The sequence below is a fragment of the Mobula hypostoma genome, chromosome X1 (assembly GCF_963921235.1).
Source record: "Mobula hypostoma chromosome X1, sMobHyp1.1, whole genome shotgun sequence".
In the NCBI taxonomy this organism is placed as follows: Eukaryota; Metazoa; Chordata; class Chondrichthyes; order Myliobatiformes; family Myliobatidae; genus Mobula; species Mobula hypostoma.
The window spans coordinates 27,365,204-27,383,892 of NC_086128.1; the positions used below are offsets into that span (position 1 = coordinate 27,365,204).

Sequence of the window (18,689 nt, forward strand, 5' to 3'; positions counted from 1 at the left end):
TTACCACTTCCTCTCTCCATTCCTTTGCTGGAAAATACATGCCTGAAAGTAAATATTAGATTGAGCTTGCTTGTGAAGCCCCCACTCCCAATACCCAGATAGCTTATCTATCACTGCTGAGGCTCATGCATGTCAAATTGCCACCTCTGAAAGATACACACAAGAGAATCTCCAGATGCTGGAGATCTAGTGTAACTCACACAAAATGCTGGAGGAACTCAGCAGGTCAGGCAGCATCTATGGAGAGGAATGAAGAGTGAAAGAGCTGGGAGGTGGTAAGTGAAACCAGGTGAGGGGGAAGGTAGGTGGGTAGGAGAGGGGAGAATGAAGTCAGCAGCAGGGGGTGACAGGTGAAAAAGGTAAGGGTATGACTCTAGAACTACACCCGAATGCAAGGCAAGACCAGAAGAGGAGAGGAAAATCTGTCCAAAAAAATTAGAATCCAATGTACAGTTGACTGGGTGGATAATAAAATGTCATCAGGATAAACACCGCCAAAATCACTGGAAAAAGCAGACCAATTAAGAGCTTTCCCAGAAACTTGAACTGTTTTAAAATGCCACAATTTTAATTTCGATTACCAACAAGTGAAGTTGCGTGTCCTGAGGAACACAATAGGCACGTCAGAACACTGAAGGGGAGATGGATTCTTTTTCCACAGCATACCATTTCTTAGTGAAAACAAGACAAAAAAATCCTGGAAAAAAATTGTAATTTAAATCACAAAACATGCAGGGGGTAGAACCCACGATAAGCATTTGAACAGAATAGTCACTCAATCTGTAAGCACAAGAGATTCTGCAGAAATTTACTGTAAAGCACACTAAATACTGGAGGAACTCAGCAGGTCAAGCAGCATCTATCGAGAGGAATAAAATAAGTCAGGAGTTCTGATGAAGGGTCTTGGCCCAAAACATCAACTCTTTATTCCTCTCCATAGATGCTGCCTGACCTGCTGAGTTCCTCCAGCATTTTGTGTGTCTGTGTCTAAACCTATAACATTTTGCACCACTAGATGGCAAAATTCCACAAGGTTTCAGTGGAAAAATATTTTACTGGGAATGCTGGAAATATGAGGTAGAAAGCTGAAAATGCTGAGCTGATCTGACGAAAGGTCATAAAGCCAAAATATTAACTCCATATTTCCCTTCACAGACACTGCCTGGCTGGCTGAGGATTCCTAGCACTGAGATGCTGCTAGACTCAGAGTTCTGTTTTTGATCTATATTCCAGCAGGTACAGTCTCTTTCATCTTTAGACAGAAGTGGAGCTGACTAGCAGCACAGGTCAGAGAATAAGCTATTGTATAATTAACAGAGAATGCTGTACCATAATGGACTTTGAAGTTTGCCTTCTTTAGAGTGCTAAAAGTTTGGTTTTATTTTTGTTGTTTATTACTTTTACAGTAAAATTAATTGACTTTACACCACTGCTTTGATAATGCAACAATTTTATTTTTCCACTTGGTCCAGTAGTACATTTTAGCCAACAATGTAAAATTAGCTCTATATAGTGCTTCCCCCTAACATTTAATCTTTTACTTCAGCATAAGTCAGGGATAGGGTCTGGAGGAAGTTCATGAGAATAATTCTGGGAACGACAGGGTTACCACATGAGGAGCATTTGATGGCTCTGGGCCCATACTCACTGGCATTTAGAATGAAGGGGGATCAGATTTCTGGATCATTGGGACATCCTTTGGGGCAGGGGTGACCTGTACAAAAAGGACGGGTTGCACTTGAATCCCAGGGGGACCAATATCCTGGCGGGTAGGTTTGCTAAGGCTATTGGGGAGAGTTTAAACTAGGATTGCTGGGGTGTGGGAACCGAACTGAAGTGACGGGGGAAGGGGTGGTTGGCTCACAAATAGAGAGAACTTGGAGACACTCAGAGTGATGGTTTGAGATGTGTCTATTTTAATGCAATGAGTATTGTGAACAAAGCGGATGAGATTAGAGCGTGGATCAGCACTTGGAGCTATGATGTTGTGACCATTAGAGAGACTTAAATGGTGCAGGGGCAGGAATTGCTTCTTCAAGTGCCAAGCTTTACTGTAGATGTTTCAGAAAGGACAGGGAGGGAGGCAAAAGAGGTGGGGGTGTGGCATTGTTCATCAGAGATAGTGTCACAGCTGCAGAAAAGGAGGAAGTCATGGAGGGATTGTCTACTGAGTCTCTGTCGGTGGAAGTTAGAAACAGGAAGGAGTCAGTAACTCTACTGGGTGTTTTTTTTATATATAGACCACCCAATAGTAACAGGGACATCGAGGAGCAGACAGGGAGATAGATTCTGGAAAGGTGTAATAATAACAGGGTTGTTGTGGTGGGAGATCTTAATTTCCCAAATATCAATTGGCATCTCCCTAGAGCAAGGGGTTTACATGGGGTGGAGTTTGTTAGGTGTGTTTAGGAAGGTTTCTTGACACAATATGTAGGTAAGCCTACAAGAGAAGAGGTTGTACTTGATCTGGTATTGGGAAATGAACCTGGTCAGGGGTCAGGTGTCAGGTCTCTCAGTGGGAGAGCATCTTGGAGATAGTGATCACAATTCTATCTCCTTTACAATAACACTGGAGAGGGATAGGAACAGGCAAGTTAGGAAAGTGTTTAATTGGAGTAAGGGGAAATATGAGGCTATCAGGTAGGAACTTGGAAGCATAAATTGGAAACAGATGTTCTCAGGGAAATGTACAGCAGAAATGTGGCAAATATTCAGAGGATATTTGCATGGGTTTCTGCACAGGTACGTTCCAATGAGACAGGGAAAGGATGGTAGGGTACAGGAACCGTGGTGTACAAAAGCTGTTGAAAATTTAGTCAAAAAGAAAAGAAAAGCTTATGAAAGGTTCAAAAAACTAGGTAATGATAGAAATCTAGAAGATTATAAGGCGAGCAGGAAGGAGTTTAAGAATGAAATTAGGAGAGCCAGAAGGGGCCATGAGAAGGCCTTGGCGGACAGGATTAAGGAAAACCCCAAGGCATTCTACAAGTATGTGAAAAGCAAGAGGATAAGACGTGAGAGAATAGGACCAGTCAAGTGTGACAGTGGAATAGTGTGTATGGAACCAGAGGAGAGAGCAGAGGTACTTAATGAATACTTTGCTTCAGTATTCACTATGGAAGAGGGTCCTGGCGATTGTTGGGATGACTTACAGTGGACTGAAAAGCTTGAGCATGTAGATATTAAGGAAGAGGATGTGCTGGAGCTTTTGGAAAGCGTCAAGTTGGATAAGTCACTGGGACCAGACAGGATGTACCCCAGGCTACTGTGGGAAGCGAGGGAGGAGATTGCTGAGACTCTGGCAATGATCTTTGCATCATCAATGGGGACAGGAGAGGTTCCGGAGGATTGGAGGGTTGCGAATGTTGTTCCCTTATTCAAGAAGGGGAGTAGAGATAGCCCAGGGAATTATAGACCAGTGAGTCTTACTTCAGTGGATGGTAAGTTGATGGAAAAGATCCTGAAAGGCAGGATTTATGAACATTTGGAGAGGCATAATATGATTAGGAATAGTCAGCATGGCTTTGTCAAAGGCAGGTTGTGCCTTACAAGCTTGATTGAATTTTTTGAGGATGTGATTAAACACATTGATGAAGGTAGAGCAGTAGATGTAGTGTATATGGATTTCAGCAAGGAATTTGATAAGGTACCCCATGCAAGGCTTATTGAGAAAGTAAGGAGGCATGGGATCCAAGGGGACATTGCTTTGTGGATCCAGAACTGGCTTGCCCACAGAAGGCAAAGAGTGGTTGTGGACAGGTCATATCCTGCATGGAGGTCGGTGACCAGTGGTGTGCCTCAGGGATCTGTTCTGGGACCCCTTCTCTTCGTGATTTTTATAAATGACCTGGCTGAGGAAGTGGAGGGATGGGTTAGTAAATTTGCTGATGGCACAAAGGTTGGGGGTGTTGTGGATAGTATGGAGGGCTGTCAGAGGTTACAGTGGGACATTGATAGGATGCAAAACTGGGCTGAGAAGTGGCAGATGGAGTTCGACCCAGATAAGTGTGAGGTGGTTCATTTTGGTAGGTAAAATATGATGGCAGAATATAGCATTAATGGTAAGACGCTTGGCAGTGTGGAGGATCAGCAGGACCTTGGGGTCCGAGTCCATAGGACACTCAAAGCTGCTGCGCATCTTGACTCTGTGGTTAAGAAGGCATACAGTGCATTGGCCTTCATCAACTGTGGGATTGAATTTAAGAGCCGAGAGGTAATGTTGCAGCTATTTAGTACCCTGGTCAGACCCCACTTGGAGTACTGTGCTCAGTTCTGTTGGCCTCACTACAGGAAGGATGTGGAAACCATAGAAAGGGTGCAGAAGAGATTTACAAGGATGTTGCCTGGATTGGGGAGCATGCCTTATGAGAATAGGTTGAGTGAACTTGGTCTTTTCTCCTTGGAGCGACGGAGGATGAGAGGTGACCTGACAGAGGTGTATAAGATGATGAGAGGCATTGATCGTGTGGATAGTCAGAGGCTTTTTCCCAGGGCTGAAATGGCTAGCATGAGAGGGTGCAGTTTTAAGGTGCTTGGAAGTAGGTACAGAGGAGATATCAGGGGTAAGTTTTTTTTATGCAGAGAGTGGTGAGTGCATGGAATGGGCTGCCGGCGACGGTGGTGGAGGTAGATATGACAGGGTCTTTTAAGAGACTCCTGGATAGGTACACGGAGCTTAGAAAAATAGAGGGCTATGGGTAACCCTAGGTAATTTCTAAGGTAAGGCCATGTTCAGCACAGCTTTGTGGGCCAAAGGCTCTGTATTGTGCTGTAGGTTTTCTATGTTTCTATGAAACCTATCAAATATTGAATGACTTAGATAGAGTGAAGGTGGAGAGGATGTTTCCTACAGTGGGGGAGTCTAGGACCAGAGGGCACAGCCTCAGAATACAAGGACATCAGTTTAGAACAGAGAAAAGGAGAATTTTCTTTAGCCAAGTGGCGTATCTGTGGAATTCATTACTCAAGACAGCTGTGGAGGCCAAGTCATTGGGTGTATTTAAAACAGAGGTTGATTTGCTCTTGCTTAAGAATGGTTATGGGGAGAAGTCAGGAGAATGGGGTTGAAAGGGACAATAGATCGATCATGATTAATTGGGGGAGCAGACTCGATGGGCCGAAGGGCCTAATTCTGCTCCTATGTATTATGGGCTTATGGACAAGACTTTTCCAGTTTGTCTTATACGTGGCATTATTTATGGGAATGAATTGTGGGTCTGGAATTGGTGGAGCTTACACTAAATGAGAAAACAGGAGTTGGTCTGCAATCAGATATGTTCACAAGCAGCAAGCAACTTCATACTTCTTAGTGTCCAACCTCTTGATCCATTATTAGTTTTAGTTAAGATCTTGGTTATGGATTTCAGTTGTAAATTTAAATCAGCAGTTGATACTAAACCACTGCGTTACAACTGATCTGCCTTTGCAACCTGATATATTTTTATCAGTTAATCCCACTTATTGAATTCTAGTGGTAAGCACTTATGATATTAAGTTTGAAAATAATTAAATTGATTATCTGACTTTTTGTTGATAACTGGCAACAAAGAGTTAATTCATTTTGGAGACCGTCTAGATCTAGATGGGTTATTAACAGTATGAGAACTAATGTAATCTGATCTGGTTGACACAAGGCAGTTTGATGAGCCAAAATTAATTCTGAAGGGTGCGTAGTGTAGACTGTTAAAGTGGCACCTAACTAATATACTCCAAAGGTTTAGGCTAATAATCCAAAATGGCCTCAAATCCCACCAAGCAGATGGATTATTTATATTAAGTTAATGAAATAAACACAGCGATAAAATGATAGTATCAGAAAACAATAAATATAACACTAAAGTCGTAGATGATACAGCACAGAAGTGGACCCCTTGCCCGTCTAGTCCATGCTAACCTGATCTTCTGCCTAGTCCCATCTTCCTGCACCCAGTCCATATCCCTCCAAACCCTTCCCATTTATGTACCTATCCAAACTTCTCTTAAATGTACAATTGAATCTGTATCCGCCACTTCCACTGGCAGCTCGTTCCTCACTCACACCACCCTCTGAATGAAGAAGTTTCCCTCAAGCTCCTCTTTAATATTTTATCCTTCACCCTAAACCTATGACCTCTAGTTCTAGTCTCACCCAACCTCAGTGGAAAAAGCCTGCTTGCATTTACCCTTACCTTATCTATACCTCTCATAATTTTGTATACTTTGATCAAGTCTCCTCTCAGTCTCTAGGAGTTGAAGTCTTAACCTATTCAACCTTCCCCTGACCTCTAGTTGTAGTCTCACTCAACCTCAGTGGAAAAAGCCAGCTTGCATTTACTCAATCTATACACATTATTATTTTGTATATCTCTATCATATCTCCCCTCAATCTTCTACATTCTAGGGAACAAAGTCCTAACCTATTCAATCTTTCCCTAAAACTCAAGTCCCAGTAAATTTTCTCTGCACTTTATCAAGCTGATTGATATCCTTCCTGTAGTTAGGTGACTAGAACTGCACACAATGCTCCAAATTTGGCCTCACCAACGTCTTGGGCAACTTCAACATAACATCCCATCTCCTGTACTCTTTCAGCACAATCCCTCCGTGCATCCTGTCCCAGCAGCTGGACAGACACACCAGAGCTGGAGACACTTTATGGAGACTCAAGAGATTCTACAGATTTTGGAAAACAGGAGCAACACACACAAAATGCTGGAGGAACTCAGTAGATCAGGCAGCAATCAGGCAGAGGAATAAACAGTTAACGTTTTGGGCCAAGACCCTTCATCAAGACTGGGAAGAAGCCAGGTGGAAGTGGTGGGGGGAGGGTGTTACTGGAAATTAGGGAAATCGATGTTGATGCAGTCAGGTTGGAAACTATAGAGCCTGAATTTGAGGTGCTTTTCCTCTAATTTGGATCTAGCTCCAACTTCAAAGTAAATTTATTATCAAAGTACATGTATGTCACCATATACAATGCTGCTTATAGGTGTGCTCTACTTGGCAGTAGAGGTGGCCACGGGCTGACGTATCAGGGTGGAATTGAAATGAGTTGCCACTTGGCTGTTCTGGTGGGCAGAGCATAGGTGCTCAATGAAATGCTTCCCCAATGCGTTGGATCTCACCGATCCAGATGAGGCCACACCAGGAGCACCAGATACAACAAATAACACCCATGGATTGAGATGGCAAGTGCAACCTCAGCTGGAAGGACTGTGTAGGGCCCTGAAGGGTAGTGGGGAAGGAGGTATAGGGGCAAGTGTAACGTTTGGGACAGGTGACTGGAGGGTGATTGGTGGGGAGGGAAGAATGGACAAGGGAGCTGGGGAGAGAGCAAGCCCGGCAGAAAGCAGTGAGATGAGATGGGATCCCACAGGAGATGCCAGAAGTTGCGGAGGATGATAAGTGGAGGCTCATGGGGTGGTAGGTGAGGACAAGGAGTACCCTATCCCTGTTATGTCAGGGGGATGAGGTGAGGGCAGGTGTGCAGGAAGTGGAGGAGATGTCAGTCAGGATTTCATTGACAACAGTGAAGAGGAAACTCCTTTTTCTGATAAGGGGACGTCTCAGATATCCTGGAATGGAAAGCGTCATTGTGAGAACAATTACAACAGAGACAGAGGAACTGAGAAAAGGGAATCGTATTTTTATATGTGACAGGGTTGGGAGGAAGTGGGAGTCAGTGGGTTTGTAAAACATGCCGGTACGTAATCAGAGATGGAGACAGAGAGATCGAGAAAGGGGAAAGGTGTGCTGGAGATGGACCAAGTCAATTTGAGAGTGGAGTGGAAGCTGGAGGTGAAGTTGATAAAATTGAGCTCAGCTTGGCTGTAGGAAGCAGCACCAATGCAGTCATCAATATAATGCAGAAAGAGTTGAGGAGTGTTACCCGTGAAGGTTTGGAACATGGACTGTTCCACATGGCCAATGAAAAGGTAAGAATAGTTGAGCCCATGTGAGTCCGAATGGTTACACCTCCGATCCTCCTCCAGGCTCTTATTCCTTGCAACCATCTCAGATATTACACTTGCCCCTAGATCTCCTCTCACCAACCTGATGGCATCAACATTGATTCCTCTGACTTCCAGTAACCACTCCCCTCTGTTCCCCCCTCCCTCCAAACCACCCCCTTTGTTTTCTTGTATCACTCTGGCTCCATTCCCCTTCTCGTTCCCTCCCCAACCCTCACAACCAGCCACCACCCACACATTCCTCCCTCTAGTTCCCCACCTCCTTCCCTTTCTCCCCTGGTCCATTGTTCTCCCCTATCAGATTCCTTCTTCTTCAGCCCTTTGCCTCCCAGCTTCTCACATTGTTCCTTTCTCCACCCTTCCTGACACTCCTATCTTACCTCTCTCACTTTGGTTCACCTACCACCCACCAGTTTGTACCCCTCCCCCTCCCTCCCACCTTATTCTGGCTTCTGCCCGCTTTCTTTCCTGTCCCGATGAAGAGTCTCAGCCTAAAACATTTCCCTTCATAGATGCTGCCTGACCTGCTGAGTTCTTCCAGCATTTTACTTTGGCAGCTGATACGTTATAAACCGTGAAGAACATGATCCTGCTTACGTGAAAAGCAAATTCGCCTGAGAAATCATACATCCCGCACGAGTGCATGAGGCTGAGGGTGTTCCTCACCGCCTCAGCACTCAGGATCCGCTCGCCTGTAATCGGGCAAATCCCCCCGTTGGCCAAGGTAGCCGCCATCACACCGCCTGATTCACATGTCACTTCGATCGAGCAGAGCTGCAAAGGGGACAAAAGGTCAAACAAATTTACAGAAACACCAGACGCAAGGAGGAACAAATTTAAAATTTAACGTGAGATTTCCACACCTTGTGAAAGAATATGTGCTCTGTATTGCCCCTCCCCTGCCGCCTTCCCTCCTTGCCACCCCTCCCTCAGCACCACCTCACTTCGAGACACATTTCAATCTTCGCACTGGACTGGAAGCTGCATCTTTTACAGCTGATCACCCCCTCCACCTGCAAACGGCAGGGACTAGAAGGTTGCCTGCACCATATGCTTGCCTTGTGGGCCTCATGGGAGGGGTATTCACAGATCTCTGTGCCGCCTGAAAGTGCCAACTTTAGTTTTGAGCAACATGCACAGTTTGCTGGAGGAACTCAGCAGGTCAGGCAGCGATAATGGAGTGGACAGTCGATGTCTCGAGCCAAGACCTTTCATCAGAAATGGAAAAGAGTGGGACAGAAGCCAGAATAAGAAGGGAGGGAGAAATGGCAAGTGATAGGTGAGACCAAGTGAGGAGAAAGGTGGGTGTGTGGGGGAGGGGTGAGATGATGTTAAGAAGCTGAGAAGTGATAGGTTGAAGAGGTCAAGGGCTGAAGAAGAAGGGATCTGATAGGAGAGGAGAGTGGCTCATGAAAGGGAGCCAGAATGGGAAATGGAAAAGGAAAGGAGGGGGAGAAATTACCGAAAGTTGTAGAAATCGATGCTCATGCTGTCAGGTTGGGGACTACCCAGACAGAATATGAGGTGTTGCTCCTCCAACCTGAGAGTGGCCTTATCGTGGCAGTAGAGGTGGCCATGGACCAACATGTCAGAACAGGAATGGGGATTGGAATTAAAATGGTTGGCCATTGGGAAAACCTCCATGTTGTGGATGGAGTGAAGGTGCTCAACAAAGCAGCCCACCGAATCTCACCGAAGAAGAGGAGGCTGCACTGCGAGCACCAGATAGTCGATGACCCTAACAGACTCGCAGTTGAAACGTTGCCTCACCTGGAAGGAGGGCTTGGGGCCCTGAATGGTGGTGAGGGAGGAAGTGTAGCACTTTGGCTGCTTGCAGGGATAGGTGCCAGGAGGAAGATCAGTAGGGGAGGGATGAATGGACAAGAAAATCACGGAGAGAGTGATCCTTGCAGAAAGCAGAGAGTGGGAAGTGGGCGGGGATGGAAAGAAGGATGTGTTTAGGGGTAGGAACTTTAGTTTTGTCCGTGGAAGCTGTCCATGCTGCGGTATGCTGGCAACAGAAGGAGAATGGGACAAAGGTGTGATCAAGGTGCAGCAAGAGCCGAAGGGAAAAATGGAGAAAGCATTTTCCTTAGTGTAGAGGGGAAGAAGTCCAACAAGATCCAGGTGGAAGAAGCAACTGGTGAGTGTTAGAATTAGGTAGAAATTGGATTTTGGAGTAGAAGCCAATGACTGTAAAAGTAATGAGAGAGCTTATCAGAAATCTCTTGGCACGCACATTATTCCGAGCCTCGCAAATCAATCTCAGCGAAATGTTTGCTTTAGTGATAAGTATATTAGGGTGCATTGAGGTAGAAAATTGCTCTCAAGCCAGTTTCATGATTAGAACGAAGAAAACAAAAGCGAAGTTATCCAGTAATACCATCTTTAGAGTAAGAGTCATAGAACACTACAGCACCGGAAAAGGCCCACCTAGTCCATGCCAAACTATTAATCCGCCTAGTTCCATCGATCTGCACCTGGACCATAGCCCTCCATACACCTCCCATCCACGTACCCATGTAAATTTCTTTGAAATGTTGAAATTAAAACCACATCCACCACTTGTGCTGGCAGCTCGTTCCACACTCTCACCACCCTTTGAGCGAAGACGTTCCCACTCATGTTCCCTCTAAACCTTTCACCTTTCACCCTTAACTCACAACGTTTAGTTCAAGACTCACCCAACCTCAGTGGAAAAGGCCTGCTTGCATTTACCCTATCTATACCCTTCATAATTGTGTGTACCTCTATCAAATATCCCCTCAATCTTTTATGTTCTAGGGAATAAAATCCAAACCTATTCAATCTTTTCTTATAACTCAGGTCCTCCAGTCCCGGCACTCCTTGTAAATTTTTTCTGTACTCTTTCAATCTCATTCATTACTTTTCAAAAGGTAGGTGACCAAACGGAACTCAATACTCCAAATTATGCCTTACCAATTTCAACATAACAGTCCAACTGCTGTACTCAATACATTGATATATGAAGGCCAATGTACCAAAAGCTTTCTTTATGACCCTGTCTACCTGTGACACCACTTTCAAGGCATTATGGACCTGTATTCCCAGATCCCTTTGTTCTACTGCCCTCCCCAGTGCCCTACCATTCACCGTGTATGACCTACCACGGTTTGGTCTACCCAAAGTCCAACACCTCACACTTGTCTGCATTAAATTCCATCTACCATTTTTCAGTCCACTATTCAAGCTGGTCTAGATCCCGCTACAAGCTCTGATAGTTTTCCTCGCTGTCCATTATATCCCCAATCTTGGTGTCATCCACAAATTTGCTGATCTAGTTAATCACATTATTATCCAGATCATTGATATAGATGACAAACAACAAAAGACCCAGCACTGATCCTGCAGCACTCCACTAGTCACAGGCCTCCAGTCAGAGTGGCAACCATCTCCTACCACTCTTTGGCTTCTCCCACAAAGCCATGTCTGATCCAATTTACTACCTCATCCTGAATGCTGAGTGACTGAACCTTCCTGACCAACCTCTCATGTAGGATCTGCAGCCTTGCTGAAGTCAACATAGACACCATAGACACCATCCACTGCCTTGCTTTCATCAACTTTCCTGGTAACTTCCTTGAAAAACTCTATAATATTGGTTGGACATGACTTACCATGCACAAACCCATGCTGACCATCCCTAATCAGTCTCTGTCTATCCAAATACTCATATATCCAGTCCCTTAGAATATCCAACAACTACTTTCCCACTACTGATATCAGACTCACCAGCCTATAATTTTCTGGATTATTCTTAGAGCCGTTCTTAAACAATGGAACACCATTAACTATCCTCCAGTCCTCTGACACCCCACCCGTGGCTAAGGATGTTTTAAGTATCTCTGCTAGAGGCTCTGCAAGCTCTGCACTAGTGTCCCACAGGGTCTGAGGAAATAGCTTGCCAGGCCCTGGGGATTTGTCCACCCTAATTTGCCTTAAGATAGCAAATACTTCCTCTGCGATCTGTATAGGGTCCGTGACCTCACTGCTGCTTTGCCTCACAGCTACAGACTCTGGGTCCATCTCCTGAGTAAATACAGAAGCAAACAATCATTTAAGATCTCCCCCGTCTCTTTTGGCTCCACACATAGATTACTCTCCTGATCTTCCAGAGGACCAGTTTTGTCCCTTGCAATCCTTTTGCTTAACATATCTGTAAAGCCCTTATGATTCCCCTTCACCTTGTCTGCTAGAGCAACCTCACGCCGTCTTTTATCCCTTCTTATTTCCTTCTTGTGTTCTCTTGCATTTCTTATTCTCCTCAAGTAACTTATTTGTTCCTACCAGCCTATACCTGCTATGCTCGTCCTTCTTTTTCTTAACCTGGGCCTCAATATCACTCGAAAACCAAAGTTCAATAAACCTGTTATCCTTGCCTTTTATTCTGACAGGAACATACAAACACTACTCTCAAGTTTCACTTTTTGAAGGCCTCCCACTTACCAAGTACACCTTTGCCAGAAAACAACCTGTCCCAATCCACACTTGCCAGATCTTTCTGATATCATCAAAATTTGCCTTTCTCCAATTTAGAATTTCAACCTAAGGACTAGACCTGTCCTTTTCCATAATTACCCTGAAACTAATAACATTATGATCACTAAGTGTTCCCCCACACAAACTTCTGTCACCTGCCCTGTCTCATTCCCTAACAGGAGATCTCGTATCACACTCTCTCTAGTTGGGACTTCTATGTACTGACGAAGGAAACTTTCCTGAACACATTTGTCAAACTCTATCCCATCCAGCCCTTTTACAGTATCGGAGACCCAGTCAATATGTGGGAAGTTAAAATCACCTATCACAACCCTATGTTTCTTGCTATCTCTCAACAAATTTGCTCCTCTAAATCCCGTGGACTATTGGGTGGTCTATAATATAATCCCATTAACGTGGTCATACCTTACTTATTCCTCAGTTCTACCCATAAATCCTCACTAAACAAGCTCTCCAGTCTGTCCTGACTGAGCACTGCTGTGCCATTTTCCCTGACTAGTAATGCCACCTTCTCCCCCTTTAATCCCTCCCACCCCATCACGTCTAAAACAACAGACCCCTGGAACAATGAGCTGCCAGTCCTGTTCCTCCTGCAACCAAACCTCATGAATGGCCACAATGTCATAATTCCACGTGCTGATCCATGCCTTGAGCTCATCCGCCTTTCCTACAATACTCCTTACGTTGAAATGTACTCAGCTCAGAACATTAGTCCCACCATGCTCAATCTTTTCATCTCTGACTTTGTATGTAGGTTTAACAACATCTGCCTCCACAACCACTCCACTAACTGTTCTGGTACTCTGGTTCCCATCCCCCTGCAACTCTGATTTAAACCCCACTGTGCAGCATTAACAAACCTTCCCACTCAGATCTACTCCCCCTACTATTCAGGTGCAAACTATCTCTCTGGACAGGTCCCACCTTCCCTGCAAGAGAACCCAATGATCCAACAATCTGAAGCCTTTTCTCCTGCTCCATCTCCTTAGCCACGTATTACACTGTATGATCTTCCTAGTTCTGGCCTCACTAGCACTTGGCACAGGTAGCAATCCTGCGATCTCAACCCTAGAGGTCCTGTCCTTTATCTTAGCATCTAACTCCCTGAACACACTATGCAGAACCTTGTCACTCGTCCTACCCATGTCATTGGTACCAACGTGGATGATGCTGTCTGGCTGCTCACCCTCCCACTCAAGAATGCTGTGGACTCAATCCGAGATGTTCCAGACCTTGGCACCCGGGAGACAACATACCATCCTGGAATCTCATTCTCATCCACAGAACCTCCTTTCAGTTCCCCGAACCAACAAAACCCCTATCACCACAGTGTTCTTCTTCTCCCCACTTCACCTTTCTGCGCCACAGAGCCAGCTGCTGCCAAAGACATGACTGTTGAGGCTTTCCTTTGCTAGACCATTCCCCCCCAACAGTATCCAAAGTGGTATACCTGCTGTTGAGGGGAATGGCCACAGGGGTACTCTGCTCTGGCTTCCTATCCCCTTTCCCTCTCCTGACAGTCACCCAGTTACCTGTGTCCTGCACCATGGGTGTAACTACCTCCATGTGTGTCTTGTCTATCAACACTTCAGCCTCTTGAATGATCTGGAGTTCATCTAGTTCCAGATCCAACTCCTTAACATGGTCTGGAAGAAGCTGCAGCTGGATGCACTTCTTGCAGATGTCATTGTCTGGGACACTGGAGGTCTCCCTGCCTTCCCACATCCTGCAAAAGGAACATTCCACTACCTGCTGGGGGAAGGAGGGAAGGGGGGGAAGGGGGGAAGGGGGGAAGAAAAATGGAAAAAATATCTACCTATGGTCTATGTCTCTCCTCACCGAAGCCTCAATGAGCCAAAGCCTCAAATCCCCACTCTAACATGGGCCACTCACACAATGGCCACTCCTCCATTTGCTTCTTTTAAACTCTCTCTCCCTCTAAGCAATCCAATGTCTCCTTGGGAACTGTGGCATGCAAAATGTGCCAGCTTTGACAGAGGTAAGCACCCTCATCCCAGACCTTCATCCCACTTTGCCAATTTAGTGCTAAGCAAGTGTTATGATAGTTATAATATTAGATTACAACTAATGTATTGGAGTGAGGGATAGCCATTGACCCAGCTTGCATCCCAGCACAACTGTGAACAGCTACTTTACCCACCTGGAAATAAAAATCCAATGTTGCTATCATATCAACGCCTTCTGGAAAGCACTGAGGTAACATAAAAACATAAGACAACATTACCTAATGAAACACCAGTTGGAGGCATATTTTTTCTAATTTTACAAACCATTCACATAAATAATCATAATAGCTCCAGTGCCAGCATTCTGATCAACAATGGTCACTGCAAGCCCGTATTTAAAATACTCAATTGATTTCAGTTGGATGCAGAAAGATAAAATGGTGGATGGTTGTTAACTGGTGACTGACTGTCGTGTCTGAGCTCAGCTTTTAGCCAAACACAACAATACTTGAAATGATACTTTTTAACATGGTATTTCTGCAGGAAGGAGCACCAATGATTTTGAGTTGCCAGTCTTACTGCAGGCAAAGTGTAAGTAGATCAGGGCTCATGCACTGCATTATTGATGTTTGAGTCCTATGTAGACAGATTGTGCCTTCCAAAACTTCCATCAAGACAACAGCAAACTTTCTGTGTGAATATTAGACAGGCATTTAACTCCACATTAACAATAGAAATGCTGGAAGAACTCAATCCAGTCAAGCGGCAGCTGTAGAAGGGAAAAAAAAAAATCAACATTTTAGGTCAGTTACCCTTCCTCAGAACTAGTCAGTGACCTGAAACATTAACTGGTTTCTCTTTCTGCTGGTGCTGCCTGACCAGCTGTGTTCTTCCAGCATTGTTTTTGTTCCAGATTTGGCATCTGCAGTTTTGCCTGGTTTTCCATTTAATTCCACAGTTTTGGTTTTGGCTCACCTTCTTCTCCTTCAAGTAGTACCCAATAGCAAAATTCCTGTCTCCTGTCTCCTTCTCTGACTGAAACCTTGGTCGTGGAAAGAAAAGTGCATTAATAATGATTCACAGAAACTTCTCATATCATAACCAAATTGAATACTGTATTCACAAAAAGGTTGAGCAGAAATTGAAATAAGAAATTTGAGAAATGGGACATGGGTCAACCTCTTGCTACCTGCTTAGAAAATATTGGAAATGGAAGTGTGCATTGCATTTTGAAGAGGTGCCTTTGGAAAAGCATTCCAGAAAGAAAGCCATTTGAAAGGAATGCATTTGAATTTACATCAAACTTCTCATGTGCCTAGGATGTCCCAACAGGTACCAAAGAAACCAGTGAGTTACCTTGTGGGCAAGAATGAGGATAAAATTCACAAAACATGATCTCATGAGTGGGCTTTTATAGTACCTGGCAGTCTAGAGATTTGAACAACTTTGATCTGAGCAATTAATCTGTTCTCTATGGTCAATCTGCTCTTGGAAGTAAAACGCTTGCCAGGTTATTGTGGAGAACTCAGTGCTCTTTGAGTGTGTACATCATCCTGAATCAACTGGGGGAACTGTAGTACCAGTTCAGGTGATGTGATGTTCTAGAGTGGCACTTAAATCTAAGTACATACGTGTCACCACATACTACCCCGAGATTCATTTTCTTGCAGGCATTCACAGTAGAGCAGAGTAATACAATGGGATCAATGAAAAACTGCACACAAACCAGGGCTGACAAACAACCAATATGCAAAAGAAGACAAACTGTGTAAATACAATAAAAATAATACTGAGAACATGAGTTGTGGAGTCCTTGAAAGTGTCTGTATGTTGTGGAATCAGTTCAGAGTTGAGGTGAGTGAAGTTATCCACGCTGGATCAGGATCCTGATGGTTGAAGGGTAATAGCTGTTCCTGAACCTGGTGATGTGGGATCTAAGGCTCTCGTACCTCCTGTCTGATGGTAGGAGTGAAAAGAGCGCATAGCCTGAATGCAGGGGCCCTTGATGAAGGATGCTGTTTTCAAACATAGAAAAAAAACCATAGAAAATAGGTGCAGGGGTAGGCCATTCGGCCCTTCGAGCCTGCATCGCCATTCAGTATGATCATGGCTGATCATCCAACTCAGAACCCTGTACCAGCCTTCCCTCCATACCCCCTGATCCCTTTAGCCACAAGGGCCATATCTAACTCCCTCTTAAATATAGCCAATGAACTGGCCTCAACTGTTTCCTGTGGCAGAGAATTCCACAGATTCACTACTCTCTGTGTGAAGAAGTTTTCCCTCATCTCGGTCCTAAAAGGCTTCCCCTTTATCCTCAAACTGTGACCCCTCGTTCTGGACTTCCCCAACATCGGAAACAATCTTCCTGCATCTAGCCTGTCCAATCCCTTTAGGATTTTATATGTTTCAATAAGATCCCCCCTCAATCTTCTAAATTCCAGCGAGTATAAGCCTAGTCGACCCAGTCTTTCATCATATGAAAGTCCTGCCATCCCAGGAATCAATCTGGTGAACCTTCTTTGTACTCCCTCTATGGCAAGGATGTCTTTCCTCAGATTAGGGGACCAAAACTGCACACAATACTCCAGGTGTGGTCTCACCAAGGCCTTGTACAACTGCAGTAGTACCTCCCTGCTCCTGTACTCGAATCCTCTCGCTATGAATGCCAGCATACCATTCGCCTTTTTCACCGCCTGCTGTACCTGCATGCCCACTTTCAATGACTGGTGTATAATGACACCCAGGTCTCGTTGCACCTCCCCTTTTCCTAATCGGCCACCATTCAGATGATAATCTGTTTTCCTGTTTTTGCCACCAAAGTGGATAACCTCACATTTATCCACATTAAATTGCATCTGCCATGAATTTGCCCACTCACCTAACCTATCCAAGTCACCCTGCATCCTCTTAGCATCCTCCTCACAACTAACACTGCCGCCCAGCTTCGTGTCATCCGCAAACTTGGAGATGCTGCATTTAATTCCCTCATCCAAGTCATTAATATATATTGTAAACAACTGGGGTCCCAGCACTGAGCCTTGCGGTACCCCACTAGTCACTGCCTGCCATTCTGAAAAGGTCCCGTTTATTCCCACTCTTTGCTTCCTGTCTGCCAACCAATTCTCTATCCACATCAATACCATACCCCCAATACTGTGTGCTTTAAGTTTGCACACTAATCTCCTGTGTGGGACCTTGTCAAAAGCCTTTTGAAAATCCAAATATACCACATCCACTGGTTCTCCCCTATCCACTCTACTAGTTACATCCTCAAAAAATTCTATGAGATTCGTCAGACATGATTTTCCTTTCACAAATCCATGCTGACTTTGTCCGATGATTTCACCGCTTTCCAAATGTGCTGTTATCACATCTTTGATAACTGACTCCAGCAGTTTCCCCACCACCGATGTCAGGCTAACCAGTCTATAATTCCCCGGTTTCTGTCTCCCTCCTTTTTTAAAAAGTGGGGTTACATTAGCCACCCTCCAATCCTCAGGAACTATTCCAGAATCTAAAGAGTTTTCTTGTGACAGTACTCCTTGTAGATGTGCTCAATGGTGGGGGGGACTTTGCCTGTGATGGACTGGGCTGTGACCACCACAGCTTCTCAGAGCTGAGTAGGTTTTCTCCCCGTCCTTGGGCATTGGCGTTTCCATACCCTGGTATGGAAAATGCCATGATGAAACCAGTCTGGATGCTCTCCACTGTGCATCCAAAGAAGTTTGTCAAAAGCCTTAGATGGTGTGCCAAATTTGCACAAGCCTCTAAGGAAGTAGAGGCACTGCCTTCTTTGTGATGGCAAAAATCTGACTCAAGATCATCACTGAATAAAACTGAAGACAGGTAGTAAGCCCACTAATAATAGTAGAGATTAATAGCAAATTGCAAACTGCACGGATCTTTGGAATAGAGATTGGCACTTACGTCGCATTGCTGAAGCCCACGTATTCATTACCAGCCATCTTATTAAGGAAGTGCATAACCTGTAGAGAGGAAAATAACTTTAGACTCAGCGTGCAAAGCTTTTGATGCTGAGTGCAATGATAGTCCAGAGTACATAGAACTCACCTAGATTGATGTACTTGACCAACTCTTGTGAAATTTAATCATAATGGTATTAACAGATATTTTTAGAAGGTATTAACACAATTGTTGAATGTTCATTGTGAACTGTATTTCATGGATTACACAAGATAACATGCAAATCAGATTAGTGCTGTGAAGCTTTTGCACATTCTTGAAGATT

At 44.6% G+C, this 18,689-nt stretch overlaps 1 protein-coding gene across 2 annotated transcripts in view; it reads right to left on the reverse strand.

Annotated features, from left to right (window-relative positions):
* LOC134340581 (glutaminase liver isoform, mitochondrial-like) overlaps positions 1-18,689 on the reverse strand; it is a 74,037-nt gene that overhangs the window by 20,127 nt on the left and 35,221 nt on the right. For both annotated transcript variants that reach the window (XM_063037995.1, XM_063037994.1), the window contains 4 exons: positions 18,368-18,426; positions 15,413-15,479; positions 14,632-14,682; positions 8,547-8,723 (listed from right to left, as the gene is read on the reverse strand). In XM_063037995.1, coding sequence (XP_062894065.1) covers positions 8,547-8,723; positions 14,632-14,682; positions 15,413-15,479; positions 18,368-18,426 — 354 coding nt within the window. The remainder of the gene's footprint in view (positions 1-8,546; positions 8,724-14,631; positions 14,683-15,412; positions 15,480-18,367; positions 18,427-18,689) is intronic.